The sequence below is a fragment of the Podarcis melisellensis genome (genome assembly GCF_964234715.1).
Source record: "Podarcis melisellensis genome assembly, chromosome: 10".
Classification (NCBI taxonomy): Eukaryota; Metazoa; Chordata; class Lepidosauria; order Squamata; family Lacertidae; genus Podarcis; species Podarcis melisellensis.
The window spans coordinates 42,613,891-42,635,715 of record NC_138542.1 but is presented as its reverse complement, the minus strand read 5'-3'; the positions used below and the strand labels follow the sequence as shown (position 1 = coordinate 42,635,715).

General features: G+C 40.5%; 1 protein-coding gene across 7 annotated transcripts in view; it reads right to left on the bottom strand.

Annotated features, from left to right (window-relative positions):
- NR1H4 (nuclear receptor subfamily 1 group H member 4) overlaps positions 1-21,825 on the bottom strand; it is a 31,904-nt gene that overhangs the window by 1,216 nt on the left and 8,863 nt on the right. For 6 of the 7 annotated variants that reach the window (XM_081927944.1, XM_081927945.1, XM_081927942.1 and 3 more), the window contains 6 exons: positions 19,980-20,120; positions 13,089-13,222; positions 11,807-11,905; positions 10,863-10,962; positions 8,907-9,053; positions 86-199 (listed from right to left, as the gene is read on the bottom strand). In XM_081927944.1, the coding sequence (XP_081784070.1) occupies positions 86-199; positions 8,907-9,053; positions 10,863-10,962; positions 11,807-11,905; positions 13,089-13,222; positions 19,980-20,120 (735 nt within the window). The remainder of the gene's footprint in view (positions 1-85; positions 200-8,906; positions 9,054-10,862; positions 10,963-11,806; positions 11,906-13,088; positions 13,223-19,979; positions 20,121-21,825) is intronic. The other variant, XM_081927947.1, reaches the window with a different exon arrangement.

The following is a 21,825-nucleotide window of genomic DNA, read 5'->3' as shown; positions in this document are numbered from 1 at the left end:
GAGACATCAAAATCACATCCTTCTGTCATTCACCTGATTTTTTATTCTTCTCACGTTGATCTAATAACAGAGAAACTGAAATTACCTGGAGATAAGATAACTATTGCTGTGAGTAGAGCATATTCTTCTTGTCTCATCTTCAGTTCCCCAACACTTTTATAGAAATTGAACATGGGTATTATATATTCATCTGAGATGCCTATAATACAAAATATTGAGAAGTACTTAAACATCAGTAAAAAATATAGTTCTATCACTATGTAGTTGAGTAGCATGAAACTAGACAGAGTATCATGTATCATTTATTATGATATATTTAGTCCTTTTGGTATTTGAGGTGCTTCATTTCATCTTTCACACAGTTATTCACATCTGTCTGATCAAGAAATGCAGCTAAGGCACATTGAAGCAGGGATGAGCACCTAAATCTCACCAGTGGGGCCCATCATTATCTCCCTGGCCCTCAAAGGTTTGGTGTGATAGATGGGCAGGGTTGCCAGCCTGTCAGTCACCTATCACAATGATGTCAAGCAACCCATTTTCATTTGCCTACAATGGCAAATGTGTCAATGATCTTCTGATCAGTGAATGCTTGAAACTGTACAGGCAAACCTGCTTTTGACATCTGTCCACATGTATATGATATCAGGTGTAGGGCAGTGAGGTGTGGCTTTGCCAAAGTAGCCCTGTGGGCCAAGATAGAGAGACCTGGGAAGCCTAATTAGGCCCATGGACTAGAAATTTACCACCGCAAAGAAGTCTCCTAAAGCTATCTTTGATTCCGTAGCTGGAAGAAATTTGCATTCACAATGGCATAGCCAATGGTCAGCGACAATGTAATCTGTATCACAACAACACCTGGAGAGCCATAAGTCCCCCACTCTGTTCTGATTTACTGATGCTGGAGTTAGACATTCTGGCAAGGGTATCAATTGTGAGCTGATTCTTTCTCCTGCAGACTTAAGCTTCTTAGGGCTTCTGGCTGCAAAACATCAGATCATGAGTTAAGGTTCCAACACTTACATGCAGCTGCCCAGTGTATTTGGTAAATTTTAAGAATGGAAAGAATCAAGCAGGAACATACAGATGCAATGAGCATCTATTTAAGAGCTTGGGAAAGGAATACCTTAAAGTAGGGAGAAAATTGGTTTGGTTTGCAAAATGCAGCATTATTCTGAAGTTCACATTTCTTCAATTTTTGCAACTGTGCTCCACGTTGCATCAAAATCAACTGACTTAGGTTCATGATAGCTGCTATGGATTTCAATGTGACTGAAACTGACTTTATCTGTATTGGGGCCAAGATGGGGAGAATTTTGTTTCCGAAGCACATTTAGTTTCAAGTATGTGGTGATTTTCCAATTCATTTCAAGTCCAAAATAGATGCATTTTCTAATCATGAGTAATGTGCAGATATAGTCTTGAAACCAAAAGGCTTATAAAGGGAGACATCATATTTCATTTTAAGCTTCAATAAGGCCCATGACAATAAGGGGCCTCATCGGGCCTTTGTATGCCTTGGCAGTAACTATTAATCATTATCCTTATCATGTGGAAAGGAGAATAAAGAGAGAAACAGAGTAAAGCACAAACACAACATGAGAATTATGTTGCAATCCAACGTATGTAATAGAAACTCAGCATGTTTCAACACCCAAATTAAGCAACAGCCTGAAACCTAAGGAAGAACAGACAATGGGAAAATTCGTATGTATCAGGTGTATACAAACACACACACACACACACACACAGAGAGAGAGAGAGAGAGAGAGAGAGAGAGAGAGAGAGAGAGAGAGAGAGTGTTCTATTCATCTTTATTCACAGACCTGTTCTGCTTTCATTGTACTGTACAGTACTCGTCTGCATACCCTTTTTAAGCCACAAGAGGGGGCTATTTTCCTTTGTAACCAGCTACTCCACTGCCTGTTCTGTGAGTCTCATAAATAGAGGGGAAATACGTTTGGATAATTTGGTTGTTTGAGAGTTCATTTTCCTCATCTCAGTGGACTCAGGTTGCAAAATTGAAAGCTCAAGCCACTATCTGTTAATATGTTTCTCCTGTTCCTGTCATTATAATATCCTGCCCAGAAAACATCAGTTTATTATTGTAACAAGTTTATTTGAGTGTCTGATGATTGAGAGCTGTACTCTTACTGAAAGAGGGACTTTATTAGGGCCTCGTAAAAGGTCTGGGAACACCTGATGGCACAGCAGTTTTAAAGATAAGTGAGTGTGGATCACTTCCCTGACTGAGAGAACACGGGAGGCCTCATGTACAAGCAGAGTATAAGTACAGTAGGCCCACAACTTATGCAGGGGTTGGTGTGCAAAAGCAAAATCACACAAAGTCAGGAAGACACACACACACACACACATGGAACCATCCCGTGTGATGATTTTGCCTTTGCACACCAGCTCCTACATTTGCAGAGCCTGGTAAGCGGGGTGGAGGGCTTAAAAACTCCCATTCACAGCAGGAAAACCCAGCACAGAAAGAACTTTTTAAGCCTTCCACCTTGCTTATTGGCCTCTGGGAAGTGTCAGGGGTGAAACATCCTCAGGAAGGTCATCTGAGATCTTGTGGGGCCTTTGTGAGATATTGGATAACACTTTCTGACTTATACCCTGACCCTGCCGGCTCTCCATTTTTTAATTTTTTTATTTCCCTGCCACCCGTACAAAGCTGCCATTGCGTAAGTAAATCAGAGGGAAGCTGTGGGTCTACTGTATAGAAAACGCACACAAACCACTTAAAACAACATAGTAAGATTTAAGGTCCATTGGGACTTTCTCCCACTTCGTGAATGAATTATATAGAATCCAAATGGTAGAGTTGGAAGGGACCGTAAGGGTCATCTAATTCAATCCCCTGCAATGCGGGAATCTTTTGCCCAAGGTGGGGCTCAAACCCACGGCCCTGAGGTTAATTAGGCATATGGATCTGCTCAAATCACTAGTCTGCACCATGAGCTTTGTGAATTTTCTCGCTTAGCTCATGCAGCATGCACAAGATGGCAGTTTGTCCTCCTGGTGGCCAATTCACATGATGGTTTTGTTATGTGCACCCCTTCTGTCGATAGCTGTCTCTTCTATGCCTCATCAACATGCAGCACCACTGTCCACACGGCTTTGATACTTTACTTGGAAAATTCCTGCACCAGAGCTGGAGCTGGTGAGGAAACTGTATCTCCCCATATCAGGACTCTTGTGGTGCTATGAGGTGGGAAGGTGAAACACTATACCGAGGCTGTTGCAGGTGATGTGTACACCCTCTAAAAAACTTGCTTCAACAGAACCAAGTGGCTGGAGTGGGGTGCACTGCCTGTTGTGCTACAGCAGCTTAAAAAACAGCCACCTGGTATGTTATTGTGCTCTTGTAAGCACTGGCAGAAATATTTTTAATCTGGGCTGGCAGCTGGCTTAAATGTGAATACTCTTGCCTTAATTCACAATATGCTGCTACTGTAAAATCAGTGCCTGCTTTACAACTCTTCCTATCTTTCTGATTATGAAGGACCATGTCCTGTTCTCTGCTCATTTCGTCTGGCTGCCTTTAGATGCATATTATCTAAAGAGACGACATTATTTATCACAGATCCGTTCAATAATCGGATAAATAATCAAATATATGTATCGCTAAATGTATATAATTTTATTTCCTCTCCCAGACATTGTGAAGAACCTATCAACGGTAGGCTCTTGCTACTCATTTTGTATCTTTTGCTATACAGTGGTGCCTCGGGTTATATACACTTCAGGTTACAGACTCCGCTAACCCAGAAATAGTGCTTCAGGTTAAGAACTTTGCTTCAGGATGAGAACAGAAATCATGCTCCAGTGGTGCGGCGGCAGCGGGAGGCCCCATTAGCTAAAATGGTGCTTCAGGTTAAGAACAGTTTCAGGTTAAGTATGGACCTCCGGAACGAATTAAACCCGAAGTACCACTGTATTTTGAATGGACTTGGTCTTATGCTCCTTAGCCAAACAAGCCCTCGTTCTGTAGGAACTGTTCCCTTCCTATACAGCAGGGGTAGTAGACAGTCTGTGCCCTAGGGCCACCTACAACCCTCAGCCTGCTTTCACTTGGATGGGGAAACCTGGAAGGAAAACAGGGGGCAGAAAACGGGGCAGAAGCCAGATGGAAGGAGCAGCCCTCTGCAACAGGCTAGTTCAGGTCTCTGGCAAGAGCAATCTGTTGTTCCCCTGGTGACTCACTGGGCAGGCAGGGAGGGAAAGCGAGAAGGAGGTAGGAGGGAGGGAAAGAAAAGGGTAGCAGAGAGAGGGTGTATCTCTACACACTTGGCTTTGGCCACTGCAAGCCCATTGCCAGCTCTGGACTTGCCCATTTCACTCTGCAGCCCTCAAAAGAAAACAAAAAAAGGTTCTCCCCCATGCATGCAACGTAGTCAGGGAAATCTGTACTACTCCAAGTAATATATATGATTTCCATGATTATGCCCAATGAAAATACTGTCTCAGTGTTACCGTAGCGTCAGGTCTTAAATGAATGGTAGATTACATTTTTATTTCTTCTATGGTACAAGTCAAATTTTATCTCCGCTTTCAGGCTTATGCTCTTTATTATACATGCTATTTTAATTTCCCTTCTTGGAGTAATAAGTTTTAGATTTATGTACTTGAAGACGGGGTGCTTATTACAGCTGGATGTTTAAATTAAAAGAAAAGAAGAAAAACAGCTGTGAGGAAGAATGTTTCGTGCTAATTAATTATGACTAAGACTATTGTTAATATGGATGAAGAGATCTTTCATCTGGATAGGTTTGAAGCTGCCGGTGGATATTAAATCAAAGAATAAATGAGCTCTTGTTTTACTGGGAAATAAACATGTTAATTACTCATTATATTATAGTTTATTTCACAGTATTCATCTAACCAAAGTCGTTTCCCAATTCAAAGCCCTTCATTAAAAAATTTACTTCAGTTTTATTTAAATGTTATCATGAGAAATATGTTTTCAAAAATCCTTATAAATCTTGCCCAAAGCTCTGCCAAGCTTTCACTGACTGCTCAGGCAATGAGCCAAACTTTCCCCTTGGTCCTGATCAGCCCAGAAGCACATGTTTGACCCAGAGTCACATTCAGCATAAAACAAAATGATTCCTAAGCGACAGGTTCCAACACTTCTCAAGGTGACAGCTCTTCATCAGGGAACATTTGTTTTGAAATTTCTTTACAATCTACAAAGAGTAGCCTTATACAGTGGAACCTTGGTTTTCGAACATAATCTGTTCTGGAAGACCGTTCGACTTCCGAAACGTTCAAAAACCGAAAACTGAAAGCTTAAGCCTCAATACAATAGGGAAACTCAAAGCGGAAGCTGCGTTTAAAAACCGGAGCAGTTACTTCAAGGTTTTCAGGAGCTGAAACATACGACAATGGAGGTGTTTGGTGACCGAGGTTCCACTGTATCTACTTCCAGGCCAATTCAAGATGCCAGTGCCTGCTTTGAAGACCTATGTGACTTGGGTTCCAAACTACTGAAGGAAGGTGCCCCCTCCCATATTCTCCTGCCAGTGCATGAAACGCTTCTCCAACTGAGACACTTGATGACATGGGTTCTGTTTGTACAAAAGAGAAGGCCTTTTTGTGCGGCAGCGTCTCAACTTCGGCAGATCCTTTCAAGAGCGGCTCAACTAGGGCTGACATCATAATATTTTTGGTGCTAGGTTTTAAATGTTAAAGCCCACACTGCTTGGGACACGGGTATTTAAATGGCTGTTTGCTCCCATATGAAACTGTTGCTGGTTTGTCAGCATCATCTATTTACTCAGTCTCTCTGAGTACGTCCCCCCCCCCCCGCACCAGAGTTTCAGTAGGCAGTAATAAGAGAGAAGTCTTTTGTGTAACAGAACCATGCGCCCCACCAAAAAACCTCCACCAGGGCTGTCTACACAGGTGCCCCGTTTGATTACTTTAAGGTGCCAAACTAAGATTTTCATATTTACTCAGGCTTTTTGCAATCAAAACATTTTGGGTCTGATCCAGACTTAGTCATCCTTAGTGGACCCACTCAAATCCACGGGTTTACTTTTAAGTATTTCCCAGTCCTGATCCAATCCTACATACTGTCTCATCTGGAATGGGTTTTTAAATTTCTGTGTTTTTATGACTCTTGCTATTTTGATATGCATTTTACTATCGTTTTTCTTTACTGAACTCTTGTAATTTTTAATGGTAAGGCACAATGAAATATGTCATATATAAAAAAAATGCAATCCCCTGCATGCATGTTAGATTGTTTCCAGAATATATGCTTTGAAAAAGCTTTGATTTTTTTAAAAAATCTTTGCTTTTTTTTGCTTCTAGAATATATGCAAAGTGATAACACAGAGTTATTAAAAAAATAAAACTGGAATTAAACCACTGATATATTAAATATCTCCCTCTCTCACACACAAAAAGATGATCTAGTCTGTTTTTCTAATTCTAGTGAAAATAGATACAAGCTTTTATTGGTGAAAATAAACACATGCTATAATTAAGTAACGAGAGTTGCTAGCGTAGGTGAGAGTCTTGATGTTAGATAGAAATATATTTTCCTAACAGTTTATGCAAAGGAACTCAGGGCTGTAGACAAGATAGCATTATATCTCACAAGCTATTAAGCCAGTAGCCTTGCATTAATAACAACATAAACAGAAGCAGCATAGGCATAAATGTGCAGAAAGGTTATCATTACTCTGCAACCATTCCAGTTTATCTATCGCACACAAAATTGTCATGCAAAACAGTCACGACGGGAGGGAGAAGAGTGCAAATGTTGAGAAATGGCAGAAGCTTCAGAGCCAGCGTTGTGGCAGGTGACAGCAGCAAACAGCTCTGTGATTCTGAAGCATTTTCATATTTTCAGCTTTTGTAGCTGCATTTCTCAAAGCCTGACAATAAGACCAAGCCGACAGCTTGACACTCATATTCACATAAAAACCATCTTAACACAAACCAGTGAAGTATCCCTGTTACATTTTTCCTTCAAAGTTTGGAAACGATTCATTTTAAATTGAAAGTAAATTCTACAGTTATAGTATTTATGATTAACATTACCTCTTGCTAATAGATGGGGAACAGTCTGTTAAAGGTAAGGCATACTGAACCTCTCTTGGATATATATCTGTCATGAAGTGCAACTGTTTTGTTTTGTTTGGGTTTTTTTTAATCCTAGAGACCATGTTTCCCAGGTAGACAGTGCCTGCCACCTGTTGAAAATCTATTATCACAAAAATACACATCACAAAAGGAATAGGGAGGGGGAGGGAAGAGGAAAACAGGCAAAATTAGGCCCCAATTGCTTATTTTTTAAGCTTGGGGTGGGGGTGGAACAGGTTGCTCACTGTTTAAAAACAGGCCACCAAATGAGAGCTGGTTCAAACCTAAGATGCCTACATAATCACAGTTGCCCTGCAGTCTGCATGCTTCCTCTTCTTCAAAGATGGCCTGATAAGGACCAGAAAGGACCAGAGCCATTTAGCCAGAAAACAGCTGTCACTCATTATATTCTGAAGAAGATGAAAAAGCAAACAATTTGGAAATGTAAGCTACTGCATACAGATTGAACTCATTGTATGTAGCTTGTACACTGTTACATTTTACCTGCAAGCATCTCCCGCTCCTCAAGAAAACATAATCCAATCAGTTATAACCCTGATCCAGTTAGAGGATTTAGGAGACATCTCCAGAAGCAAGAGATAGACCACAAAGAAGAGGTTATCAGATGTCCTTCAAGCTGTGCTTAGAAACATTTTGGAGAGAAATATCTCTATTTCTACAGATAAGCTATGTAGGTCAGCCCAATGACAGGCAGCATGTCAATTCAGGCTGAGAAAATACAGCAGTCAAAATACATCAAAATAATTCTTTTTCAGTGTATTGACTGTAACATGTTAGAAAGGGCAGCAGCTGAAAAACCCTCTAGAGATATAACACAGTATACAGTGCAATTCTCTGCATATTTACTCAAAAGTAGACCTCATTGTGTCCAAGGGGACTTCTAGGTGGGTGTGCATAGGATTGCAGCATTAGAAGACATAGTTATGCCTGGTCCTAGTGGGGTTTGGTGAGATGGGAGACAGCAGCCAAGGAAGAGCAATTTTATCCTTGAAATCATGGCAGCAAAACAGGCAGCATATATGGCAGTGTGACTATCTGACCGACACACCTTAACACCTCATTACCCTCTCATTTATATATTAAAAGATGAAGTCTTTTGCGTGTGTGTACCTAGTAATGGTGCCATTACAGTGCAAGGGTTGGTGTGTTGAGGTTGGACATGAGTTCAAATCCCAACCCTGCCGTGACGTTTACTGGGTGGCCTTGAGAAAGTCAGTAACTCTGTGCTGCAGAATTGTTAGAATTAAAATGTATTTTGGGTACAGAAGCACACTGTAAAATAATAATAATCCGCACGTAGCATTAAATTCAAAATCTAACCATTCTTTTAGAGGCAAATATATAATGAATGTATTTACACATCCACTGTAACTCAGTGCAATTTATTCCAAATGAACCCTTTTACCTTACTAATCTAGGCTTCCCCTCCCAAAGGTACACATTAGCAATGGTAGACCTTGTACTATCTTTTTACATAGTAATAACTGAAATGGGTGAGATGGTTTTATTGGAATGAATGTGCAAGAAGTACATTTCATTGCCCTAATTTGTTTATGCATATCCTTGAACAAATATAGTTGTTACAAAGAAACGGTTTTATTCTTAGGGCTTATATTTTTAGGATTAAACATTTACTTGATAACCTTTGGACTCAAAGCTGACTAAGTAAGCTTGCTACTCAACACTGAGATGTGTAACATTCGCAAAATGGATGCTTTTTTTTTTGTCCTGGCATTTCAAGGACTGGTGTAGTCCTTTTGCTATCCATCAGAGGCACCTACCACTGTTACGAATTCTTTCTTCCAGGAGGTCCGCATGTCCTACAGGAAGTTTCCTGTTGAAGATCTCAGCTGACCGAAGGAACATGGCTTCTACAGCGGAACCCTTCAGCAAAGCAATCTGATCCTCATGGTCCAGGGTCTGAAAACCTGGAATTAAAGTGCGTGACAATATCAAGCCAGTAGCCAGCATCTTTCTGCCAACAAAGAATATTGTGCAGGGTGGCGGCACATAAAGATGGTTGGCACGTCTGCAGATTTGGCACAAGACCAGCTGACTAGCTAATTATGGGCAGTTGTGTTTGAAGAGTGTATTCTGTTTTCTTTCTCAAGCCACCAGGCAAGAATCCATCCAAGTTTCTCACACGTGCACATGCTTGTAATCTTATTTAAGATTGCAAGGGTGATTACTTTCAACTTGATTAGCATATTATAAATTAAATTCTTGCTTCAGCTAAAGGAGAGCTGGTTGCATTATCCTCATTCAGGACTCAATTGAGTAGTTCTGAGCGCTTTCATTTGGCCACTGGCCTCGTTTCCTTCACTACCACCCTCACCCCGGTTTTGTTTACATTACAAAAAGGAACTGGGGCTACAAAAAGGGATTTTAATATAACAATGAAAATATAAAGCAGCATGTAGATGAGAGAACAAACGTGCACAATACGATCAGTATATTTCCTTACTAATTATTTTGAAAGGAAGCATGATTGCCTTCAGCCAGCTGACATGGATCCCCAAAAGATACAGAGGTCTGTGAATGTGTCCTAGCTTATCTATATATTTTTTCCAAGCCAGGCAGAGGTATCAATATAAAATAGAAGCATGTCAGCAGCAGACATTGAGCTGGGCTACCTAAGGCCAACTCATGTAAACATGGGTGATAATCAGTGTTCTTCAACCTTGGTCTTAGGTATCCAGATGTTGTTGGACTACCACTCCTATCGTTCCCAGCCAACTTAGCCAAAGGTCAGTGTAATGGTTCTAGGGGTTGCTCGTGCGTAAACCGGTGCAACACCTGGCTGGGTTGCCTGAGTGAACTTTTTCTGTCTGGACAGCCACTCACCCGTGGCTGTCTCAATCGCTGGCAGAATCCGTCAGTGGGCGTTTCTTGAACTTCTTCCAGCAAAGAAGCTCTTTGACGCCTAGTCTCCTCCTACTCTCCCTGCGCGGAAGCCTTCTGCGCAAGGAGGGTGTAGGCAGCGGAGGACCCTTACTCTCCCCGCTGGTCCCTGGCAAGGAGTCATGGGACCGCCTCGCCGATTCCCCCATCTGCCCCCCTTCTCCACTGGTGCTACGCTGATTCTCTTCCCCAGAAGATGGGCTGCCTCTCCCCATCCCAGGACGCTCTCTGGGACCCCTCCGGAGCCCGCTCTCTCCCTCTGGCCCTGATGGCAGTTCCCTGACAGTCAGTGATAATGTAAGTTGTAGTCCAACAACATATGGGGACTCAAGCCTGAAGAACACTGTGACAAATGAAAGAGTACCAGTACCTATCCATTCCACTTGTACTGAGAAATCCATATGGAACCAAATTGTGGGAAGTGGTGGCTTAACAATAGGAATCTAGCAAAGCTGCCTTTTGAGGTTTATGGGCACAAACAAGTTGAAGGATATCACAAAACTATTTGTCAACAAGGGAGAAACAAAAAAATAGACTGTACATTGCTGGGGCAAATACCTGTGCTCATGTACATTGCAAAAGAGTAGTACAATGAATGTTGATGGTGAATTTATGGTAAAATGGAATTAATGTTGATAGAGCATTTGATCTTAAACTGCTCAAGTTTCTAAATTTTGAGGATAGTTTCCAGTTTTTGATTAAGTTTGGAGGTAGTTCCCTCCCCCCTTTTTCGGTGTGAATAAAACAAGTACACCAATACAGACATACAGCAGTGAAGCTGTCTAACCAAAAAACAGAGAGGAAGCGTTAGGCCAAATGTATTGAACATATTATACCTGGTAATCTTTTGGTGAATTCCACAAGGACCTGTACATGACTGGTGGCCATTTCCGTTAAGATAAGAAAATTTTCTTCAGCGCTGAATTCCTCTTGCAACTGGGCATTAAAATGAATTGTGTTGTTATTAATAATAGTACCAGTAATCGTATGAATAGTAATAGTCAGCTTTATTTGTCATGTGGTGCATAAAAAGACTTTAGAATTGGGTGGCTCCTTTCAACTGAATGACTCAAGATAATATGGGTTATGAAAGGTTGAGAAAACTGATTATGCTAGACTGACAGCATTTAACAAGTGTTTTTAAAAGTTATTTTTAAAGGAGCTGGGGGTCAAGTGTTGCTGCACAAGGTGAAGAAGAACAGCAATCTTGCTTTCTGTGGGTGGAGTGTGGTGGCTCTTTCCACATCATACTACGTACATAGAGCAAATGCACCTCCTGTAAATTCATGTACCAACTCAGGGCCACGTAGGGAAAGAAGCAAAAGAGGCTGAACTTGGTGGAGCGCAAAACACACTTGAATCCAGAGGAGAAGTGAAAACCATGAAGGGGGAGCTAGGGAAAAGAGCAGATTAGGTTGACCTATTCCTTTCTCCTCCCTACTTGTCCTGTATTTGCTGTTCAATGGCAATGGCCTCTGTATGCTGCCATCCCATTAGGCTGCATTTGCTGAATGGCAGGTGAAAGGAAGTGGGGAAGTGAGAGATGAAGTGGCTCTTCTTTTCCTCTCCTACCTGCATGCATTTGTTTACCTGCATACAGAACTTCCACACTCGGCACTCTGTATGTGGAGAGCAGGTCTGTGCCCAATATCTATTAATCCTTACTATTTTACAAGGGGAGACGATTTCTAGAATTGCTAGAATTCAAACTGGAAATGCTTGAAGCAGTTATTGGATTCTGAAATGCTTACGTATCTATTGTATTAAATGGGATACTTACAAGCTTTTTAGACACTTCGGGAGGGATTCGCTGTTTATTATATGAATCCATGATATAGTGAAGAAGATTCTGCTGTTCTGGGGTTAGTTCTACTTTCTCCTATACTGGCAATAAGAAACCATAAGCATCAGTAGCTGGATAAGATTCCCTGCCTCATATTTTAACTGTACTGTACAGATTTGAGCCGTTTGGTGCCAAGAACAGAAGCAGCTACTCCTAAATTATATATGCATGTAATTGCATTCTTAAATTATATATGCATGTAAACCTGAATATGATACAGATGCATTTTTCAGGGGATTCATACACTTGAGATGACAATTGTCTTTCCAAAGCTAGCACTAGATATTCTATTCAATGATATAGGGGACAGGGATCCCATTATAGCCATAGTAAGACACCTTCCACCAATAAATGAATACTTCAGGTGGACCACAGCTACTGCTACATCACTGTCATGGCCCTCGACTAAGAAGTATTAGAGACCGGTGTCTCCAGCAGCAGAAGCTCAGAGAAGGAGTCAGACCCACTTTCCATCCTTCTAAAGCAGGACCCTCTACCTTGGACACTGAATCCCTCGCACTAAAACTTCGAGAAGTACCACTGCCCCCAAACTCTGAGAAGTTAAGCAGGAAGACCCTGGAAAATGTTCCCCAAGCAGGTAGGTCACTGAATTATACTCCTGAGAAGAAGCCAGCAACTAAAAAACTATTTATGTTCCCTAAAGATACAGTGCTACAGCTTGCAGAAATATTCTCTTGGCCAGGCTATAAAACCCTGGTAGTTGCTAAAGTAGCCGACCTCTGACCAAAAAATTTATGAGAACTGTAGACTGAAACTTCCCTGATCCAGCTACCCAGCTGACTCTCTGTCCTCTTGCCTGAGCTGTCACCTCTCTGGGATGGCAGTGGTTTAGGACAATCACAAACCACAACATGAAACTGATGGAATATACTTAAAGAACATCTGACCATTAACGAGGCTTTTGGGGCACAATTGCACAAATTAAATGCAAGTAGTGCACTTTACAAAGTATGAAAATAAGCCACAGCAGTACATCTTGCAATGCTTCTCCAGTGTGATCTTTAAGGCTGAACACAGAGACCAAACATCTTTAATGTCAAATAGCATATTTAACTATCTGCATGAATAATTAACAAACTCAGTGACTGATCTATTAAAAAAATCAGGAAGTTACTAATAGGTAATTATTCTCATGCAATCTTCTATGCTTATTAGTTGTAGCCAACTACACAACAATATGTTACAATAATTTTATTACCTTGTAGAGTTTGGTTGTAGATGACATTTGCTTCAGGTCAGGTCCCTCAGTATCTTCACCAGTTGTCTGATTTACAGGCTGTGATATATTCTTCCTAAGCCGTTTCGACTTGCACTGTATTTCTGTTAACAAACCTGAAACATTGTGCATAAAGAATATATACATCAGACATTTCAGCATGTGTATGAGCCACATTACACATAAACATTGGTCCACATGTGTTTAATATATTCTTTGAGGATTTATTCATTTTACTAGCTCAGGCTTGAATTACAACTACACACAACCTCTCCTAGATAGTGATAGTCACCTCTTAGACTACTGAGATGTGTTATTCACGGGACTGCCCTTTAAGACAGTTAATACTTCGCAGCTAGTACAAAAGACATATGCAAGGCTTTTAAATGAAACAACTTGCTGGGAACATACCTTGGTGGTATTAATATAACTTCATTTGCTGTCAGTTTAATTCTGAGACCAATTGAAGCTGCAAATGCTGACCTTTTAAAGCCCTAAACAGCTTAGATTCCAAGTACTGAAAGGAATGCCTATCAATCTGCCTGGAAGCTACATGCATTTCTTCCCTGCTATTAGAGGTGAGGCAGGAGATGATCAGGCAAATGGTACTTTTGATTGTTCTAGCTTGTGGGAAGCCTTTCCAGAGAGGCCTATCTGGTGACACCTGTAACTAGCCTTTTGATGACATGCAAACCCATTTTTATTCTCCCTGCCCTTTGTATCTCAGTCTACTGTTTCAATCAGTGTTTTGTTCTTTTGTTCTTATGTTGATTGTGTTTTAGTTTTTTATTTTATGAGATTTTTTAAAAGGGTAATATTTAAATTTGCCTAAATAAATTAAAGCATTAAACTATGTATGTATAGTGAACTGTCTTTCAACACTCCTAGGTACAGATTAAATATGAGGATGAGGAGCAATATCTGTAGGGGACCATTTTTGATTGGATTAAAAAAAGGGGACTATGGATCAAAAAGGGGGACTATGGTTTAAGTCCTACATTCGCGAAGGTACCTCAGAGACTGCCTGAACTCTTAGATTCCAGCTCAGTCGCTGAGATCATTTGCAGAAGTGTTCTTAGTTGTTCCCCAAGTTGGCGAGGCTCATTTGAAAACTACATGAAATCAAGCCTTTAGTGTAATTGGCCCATGTTCATACTCTACAAATTAGCAGGTGTCTTCTGCTTCAACTTTTAAAAGCCTTCTGAAAACTTTCCCATTCCATCTGGCTTTGCAGGAAACTAAGAATACATATTTCCATAATAGTTAGCTGATTTCTAATTTTAACTTTTTAATACGGTTTTTATTGTATTGTTTTTATGTACAATTGTTGTAAACTACTCTGATTGTTTATGCATAGCGGTGTATGTGTATATGTGTGTGTATGTGGTGTTTACAGTAATTCTCTCTCTTTCATATTAATAGAACACAAAAATTTGGTAGGCGTAGAAGGAGATAATCTGTATTTCATGTACGGAACTAACACTGTTTACCAAACAGTGTATCTGAAGAAGTGTGCATGCACACGAAAGCTCATACCAAGAACTAACTTAGTTGGTCTTTAAGGTGCTACTGGAAGGAATTTTTTTTTGTTTTGACTATGGCAGACCAACACAGCTACCTATCTGTAACTGTTTACCAAACTTTCTTCTGGGTGGTCATTGTTTCAGCTGAAATAATCACTCCGTATCTGCTCTACTTACTTAAAAATATTGGCATTCAGATTCAAAGAATAAAACACACAGCCTCTCAAATTGCCACAGAAGGTCTCCACAGTCTTTTGATCGGCTAAGGAGGTTGCAGAGCAAGTGATGATGCCCAGAAACTCCTTCCTTCCTCCCTTTCCATTCATGGAAGATTCTTTTGGATGAAAGAGCCTTCCATGAAAAAAAAATTGGACACAAGTCACTACTGTAGTGAAGTTGCATGAAAAGTATCTTTTTAACTAGCACAACAATTAGTCATCCATGCATTGTATACCCCGATGATCATGTGAGTCAAGGTTGGGTATCCCCACAGACTGGACAAGGGGACATCCACAGACACAGTTAATATATGGCAATATGTTTTTTACTGTTCAGAAATAATAAATGGTATGAAAGGCTATGATTTCCTTAATATGGAATATTGCATTTTTGCTACATTGTGTTAATAAGATCTACCTTAACTTCAGATGACATCCTACCACTACACAGAAGCAGGCAAATATTAATCCAAAGGCAGAATCATCATAACAATTTAAATTAAAGTAGTTTTTTAAAAAAAACAGGGTCACCTTAGTTCCCTACTTTTGAGGCTAGAGAACAGGAAAATAGCCTCTTTCAGTGACTAGATATTGTTAAGGAAGATATCAATGAAAATACCTAATTCAGTGGTGAATGCTTTTAATATCCTGTATATTATAAAGTTATGCATCATAGAAAGCAAGCTTCCTCTATCCCTGAAAGAAGAGGAAATTTAAAGGATTAAAATATCTTGAAGGAGCAAAATAGTATTTATGATAATGACGCAAGCGCTAGATTTGACATTGAGTTTCATCGTTTCACTACTGGCTGTATGATGTGTGGAGTTTTTCACCATCTTTAACCGGTCCAAGCTGTTCCTGTATGTCTATCACATGCCTCTGGAATGGTTTAGATAAAACATTGGAATGTTTTAGAAGCAAGTTATATCTCAAAACACATGCCACACGCAAACACTGGAACCTCAGCACATTGTGTTTGTGCGGGTTTGTTTGTTTGATGTGCATCTTCCTCCTTCCACATACTATAGTGACACATAGTAACGCATGGTGAACAAACTCTTATTTGTTATATTAAAATGTGTATGCTACCATATAGGTGCCATTTATGGCTGTTTAATAAGATATGCAAAACAGTGAACAAAAATCTTATGTAAATAACAACAACAATAATAATAGCAGTTAAGAAAACACCTAAGACAGAAGCAAACTCATTTTACCCACCAAAAGCCCAACAGATTTTGTGTAGTGCCTAAAGGATAGCAATAAAGTTGTCAAGAGGATCTCACTTCAAAACCAGAACCATAATTGGGCTACAGGAGCAAGGGGAGTCTCTCCCAGAGCCACCTTCCTAGCCTCCACAGGTGAGGTTACTAAGAGAAGGCCTTCTAAGACAATCTTGCATTTTCTGTAATGCAAGGATGAAGTACAGTGGTGCCCCGCAAGACGAACGCCTCGCAAGACGAAAAACCCGCTAGACGAAAGGGTTTTCCGTTTTGGAGGCGCTTCGTAAAACGAATTGCCCTATGGGGTTGCTTCGCAAGACGAAAAAAATCTTGCATCCCCCCGCGGGTTTTTTTCGCTTTTTTCTTCCTTTTTTAAAGCCGCTAAGCCGCTATCAGCTGTTCCGCTGATAAGCCGCTTAACAGTTGATCGCTGGAAGCCGCTTGACAGCTGTAGCGCTAATCCGCTAAGCTGTCAATGGGCTTGCTTCGCAAGACGAAAAAACCGCTATACGAAGAGCCTCACGGAACGGATTAATTTCGTCTTGCGAGGCACCACTGTAACTCCAGCCCTCCAGATGGGAGTTGGAGTCCAACAATATATGGAGAGATGTAGGGTCCCTATTCCTTCTGTAGTGTGCAAAGTGGATTTGAGAGAAGATTGTTTTCATATTCTGCTTCTTTGAATTAGGTATACAGCTTTGGGTGAAAAAACTGTATTTTACATACATAGAATGACATTATTATACATTGAGTTGTCTGTGATACATGACTAATCAGGAGCACACAAGTAAAACCATAAACATTGCTAAGATTACTTCACCTCTCTCACTTTTTGCAATATAGCAAAATTGCGCAGGGATAACTGCAGGACTGTAGTCTGAGTCAATGAAGCAAAGTCCAAGGTGATGTTAATTTCAAATAAAACATTTCACTTGAAGTCAATTGACAAATAGGAATTTAAAGATTAAACACTCTGGCAGACCTTGAATTAAATATATATCTACTACCACTCCTTATTTCAGGGTTGTTAGGCAAGCAGTTTGCAAAATGTCCTCATTGCTGTACTTCACAAGAAGATGCTTATGTTTAAGTTATGAGTTATATGAGCCTCGTCGTAACGAAGTACAGGTTTCCATTGCAGAGGATGATTCAGGTGGCAGCACCTATTGTTGGTCTTTGTTTCACACAAGACAATCTGAGAAAACGATCAGCTGCTTTAAAAGTTTCCATTTCCAGTATCCTTGGTCCGTATTGTTTACAATGGCCCATTTTTCCCGGTTTATTCTATTATTAGTCATCAGGACAATATGGTAGTCCTCCCTCCCAGCTCCATCTCTCTAAAACAGATAAAGCTGGTTCTGGATTCAGCACCGTGGGGTTTTATTTTTCTGCAGCACCTACAAATTCACTAAGTGTTCCTATCACATTGGCAGCACTTTTGTTTGTGTGTTTTATGCATTGGGTGGAAATAGGGCATCTCTCAAGATCTATGTGGTTTGTTAAATTTGCAGAATGGAAGATTAATTATATTATAATTCTTGCATGAATTCCAAACGCTGACAGAGGCTGTTGTTTTCCACAAAGCCTAACAGTTAATATAGCATCTCATGATCAGATTGGAGGATAGAAGTATATTAAAAACTCAGAGTAGATTAATTTCCTGTAGGGACCTAAATTGGTTTGGCACTACAGTTGTGCCAAGATGATTGGAGCTATCAATAGGGAACACAAAATGCTGCCTTAATCCCATCCTTGGATTTTTACAAAAGGCAACATTGAGAAGTTTTAAGTGGAAGTATAGCTATAGCTCTCATGCCACAGTTAAACTAATACAGTGGTACCAGGGGTTACATACGCTTCAGGTTACAGACTCCCCTAACCCAGGAATAGTGCTTCAGGTTAAGAACTTTGCTTCAGGATGAGAACAGGTTAAGAACAGTTTCAGGTTAAGTACGGACCTCCGGAACGAATTAAGTACTTAAACCAAGATACCACTGTATGGAGGGTCTAAAGGACCAAACTACACATAATGTGGGAGATCTGCAACTGCACATCCAACTTCTTTCTCCTTTGCTGAGTTACAGCTAGAGGACAACTTGTCTCCATACTCCTCATCCCATCTACTCCACCAAGGAGCAAACAGCACTTGGGGGGGGGGGGAACCTATTTAGATCATGAAAATGCTTAAATGTCAGCATTTCTATATTGCAGAAACTTAACAAAGGCCAAAGCATTTATTAGAGCAGGGGCTGCCAACATTTTTGGACCAATAGGCACATTCAGAATTTTCAGAAAGTGCAATGGGCAGCCATCACAGAATGGCTGCTGTAGGAATGTGGCAGAATACAAAATGACTGCTGCATCTAGAAGAAAAGAAAAAGCCAGGAGCGCAACATGGTGCAGCCATGCCCCATCCAATCAGAAAGAAATCCACCTACATCAGCCACCACCATGCTCACTCACAAAGAGACTCTTTGCACACCACTTCTGTTGAGAACAGATGGGAGGCTAGGTGTCCAATCTTGGCATTCAATAAAATGTTAGCATGTTGAACGGGGCATGATCAACGTAGGAAAGGTTCAGCGAGTGCAAATAGGAACCAATAAGGAAGAGAAAACAGTCTCTTGTTCATTGTTGAGTTTTGAAGAGATATTTACTGAGACCTGAGGATCCCTTTACTAGAGGCTTCCAGTGAGATTATCAAATTAGCCAGTCCTTATCAAACACTGAGGTCCAGCGTCGAGAGCCTTCTGGCAGTTCCCTCACTTCAAGAAGCAAAGTTACAGGGAACTAAGCAGACGGCCTTCTCGGTAGTGGCTCCCGCCCTGTGGAATGCCCTCTCATCAGATGTCAAAGGAATAAACAACTATCTGACATCTATAATACATCTGAAGGCAGCCCTGTTTAGTGAAGTTTTTTAATGACTGATGTTTTAATGTATTTTTAATCTCCTGTTGGGAGACGCCCAGAGTGGCTTGGGAAACCCTGCCAGATGGGCTAGGTATAAGTAATATATGATGGTGGTGGTGGTACAGATGTAAGTCCCAAAAACAGTCCTTAGGAAAATAAAGACCAGGGTGCCCCTTTGCTCCAAAAGCAGTTGACTGCAACAAAACATGTCTCTCTCGTATCAGTCTCTACAGCCACAGCAGGTGCTGCAACCTTCCAACAGAGTTTACCCCTGAAGGCACACTCCTCCATTGTCCTCTGAGGCAGACGGATGCCAAGAAGTTGACTACAGTTCAAAGTATTTCAGCCAATCCTGCTATTTCCCATTATATTATCCATTTTCCTTAAGTGCAGCTGTCAGAACCTATGTCCCATTTCAGGCCTCATGATGTGCTATGCTCACTTAAGGAAGCTTCTGTGATATGCTCCTCAATAAATGCTGGCTTCTGTCACTTTTCTATATTATTTAGATATTGCTACCATATTACTCAGTTTTACTTCTCATATATGCAGTCCCCTTTGAAGAGAGACTGTAGCTCAGTAGTAGAGTACCTGGTGTCTGCAGGTAGGGAAGTCTGAAATCCTGGAGAACTGCTGTCATCCAGGGTCAGCAGTGCTGAGTTAAATGGGCCAATGATCTGACTTGGGCTTATGTTCAACTGTCCCATTTTTAGAAAAGACTGAATGGAATTGTTTACTTCACTAAATAAATCACATAGATTTTGCTTTCCCAGTTTGCCAAATTGTTTTTATTGCACTCTTTGAGGTCCCCGAGAAAGCACCTTCAGCTCTACGCAACCATAACCTGAAGACTACCTTGGGTTTTACTACCCTTTCTGCAGCTCCTACAAAATGTGAATGCAAACTACACAGGGTGAGGCCCAAGCTTACTCACACTCAGAGGAGACACAATTGAATCAAGGGACATTGATTATGCAATGCAAATATATTTATACATACACTCCGCTAGCATTCCTACTTCCTTGCACTTCTGAAGACGGCACTTCTGACACTTTCTCCTCATATACATGTCCATCTCACAGTTCCCTCCATTTTTGCACTTGTATATAGCATTTTTGGTGATACTTCTTCTGAAGAAGCCTAGGGAAAGAATGATACATGCAAAATAAGATCTCAATATGAAACTAGTTTCTGTTTTAAAAGAATGAATTTATTAGTATCAACTCTTCAGTAACACAAATACCTTTTAACCCAGTAGAACATATGTTCTGCTTTCATGGATATTTATTTCTGTCCCTTATGATAAAGAGATGTAGCTGATCTTATATTCCCATTATGCAAGTACCTGGAGGCCTGGATCATGATGTGTGTGCAACAGAAATATATGTAAAAGCCTAGAAATCTGGAATGTGTTTATAAAAGGGATCAGTAAGTTCAGTGCTCTTTCTCCCAAGTAGACAATTTGGTGCCTACTATTATTGGAAGTGCATTGTCTTCTGTGTGCACAAAAAGATTTCAGTTTCCTCTCCATCCTTTTCACACACACACACACACACACACACCATGTATCCCAATGGTTGGGGGACTTTCCAGAGCAGTTGGGTGGGGGGACAAGGGGAAGTCCTGTTGCATAAGAAGTCAACTCACACAACACTGGATATCACTCCTTTGTAAAACAGAAATATACCACCTCTAAAGTATATCTAGTTTATAATTCCCAGCTTAGACATGCCTCTCAGTAACCAGCCACCATTTTTATTGCAGAATAATAAAACTGCTTCTTTTATTTAAAAAGAAACAAAACAAAAACCTTGCACTTCACTGTCCGTTTGACGTTGCATCTAAAATGTCTTGTGTACAGTCTCCATTGAAATATATTTGACTGACACTGACCACTTTTGAAATGCAAATTATGTGGTGCTTTCACTCAGAGCCACATAGTTGCTGTTTCATAATTCCCTAGAGTTTAGTACATTTCCATACGGAGATTAAGGAAGGGAAAGGTTAGATTTAAAGCTGACTTCTTCAGTGCCTGTTGAAAACATTTTCCTACTTTTAAAATAAATCATAATCTGCTTTTTTATCTTAAACAGATTTTTTAAATCCATGTTTTATCAAAAAATCATCATCAATGCAAAAATGGTACCTGCAGACATTATTATTAGCAGCAAACAGGTTGATTTTATTAAGAGTTGATTGGATAAAGAAGTATCTTACATTCTATTGAGGTGAGAAATAAAATACAAAGCCCACAGAATATCTGTCTTACTGAAAACATTTGGTGATGCAAGTGCAATTAGCATTTATACACCAATTTATTTCAGATATGTAATAGTGTCCCACTAGAAGTTTATAAGATACCCCACTGAATAAATAAGCACTATACTTTATCATCTGGTTTATTAAGCAAGGCTCCCCTAAATCTCCTAGGAACCATGTGCAAATTTGTCTCTCAGTTAGGAATACTGTGTCACATGCAATTCCATTTGTAATAGATTACTAAGAGCTACCTCAAGAAGTGATGCTCTGCGCACACATAGATCTCTGTGAACAAAGGAAGGGGCAGGCCAGTCCACTCACATTATTGGGGCGGCCATTCCAGGCAAGGAACTCCACCAACATTGGCAAGGGAATGCATTAGAAATCCAAGTGATTACAAGATCAAAATGTCTGCACTGAGGAAAGGGAAGCTTTCAGCCAGCCTAACTTGCTGAAGGGTGCATTCACTTCAATGTGCAGTCAGTCCTTGCCTCGCTTGCTAATCCTTTGCTAAGTAACAAACGGCTCCACCACATAGTCCCTGCCTTCATTCACAAGCTCTTCTTCTCATCAATAAAAGCAAACA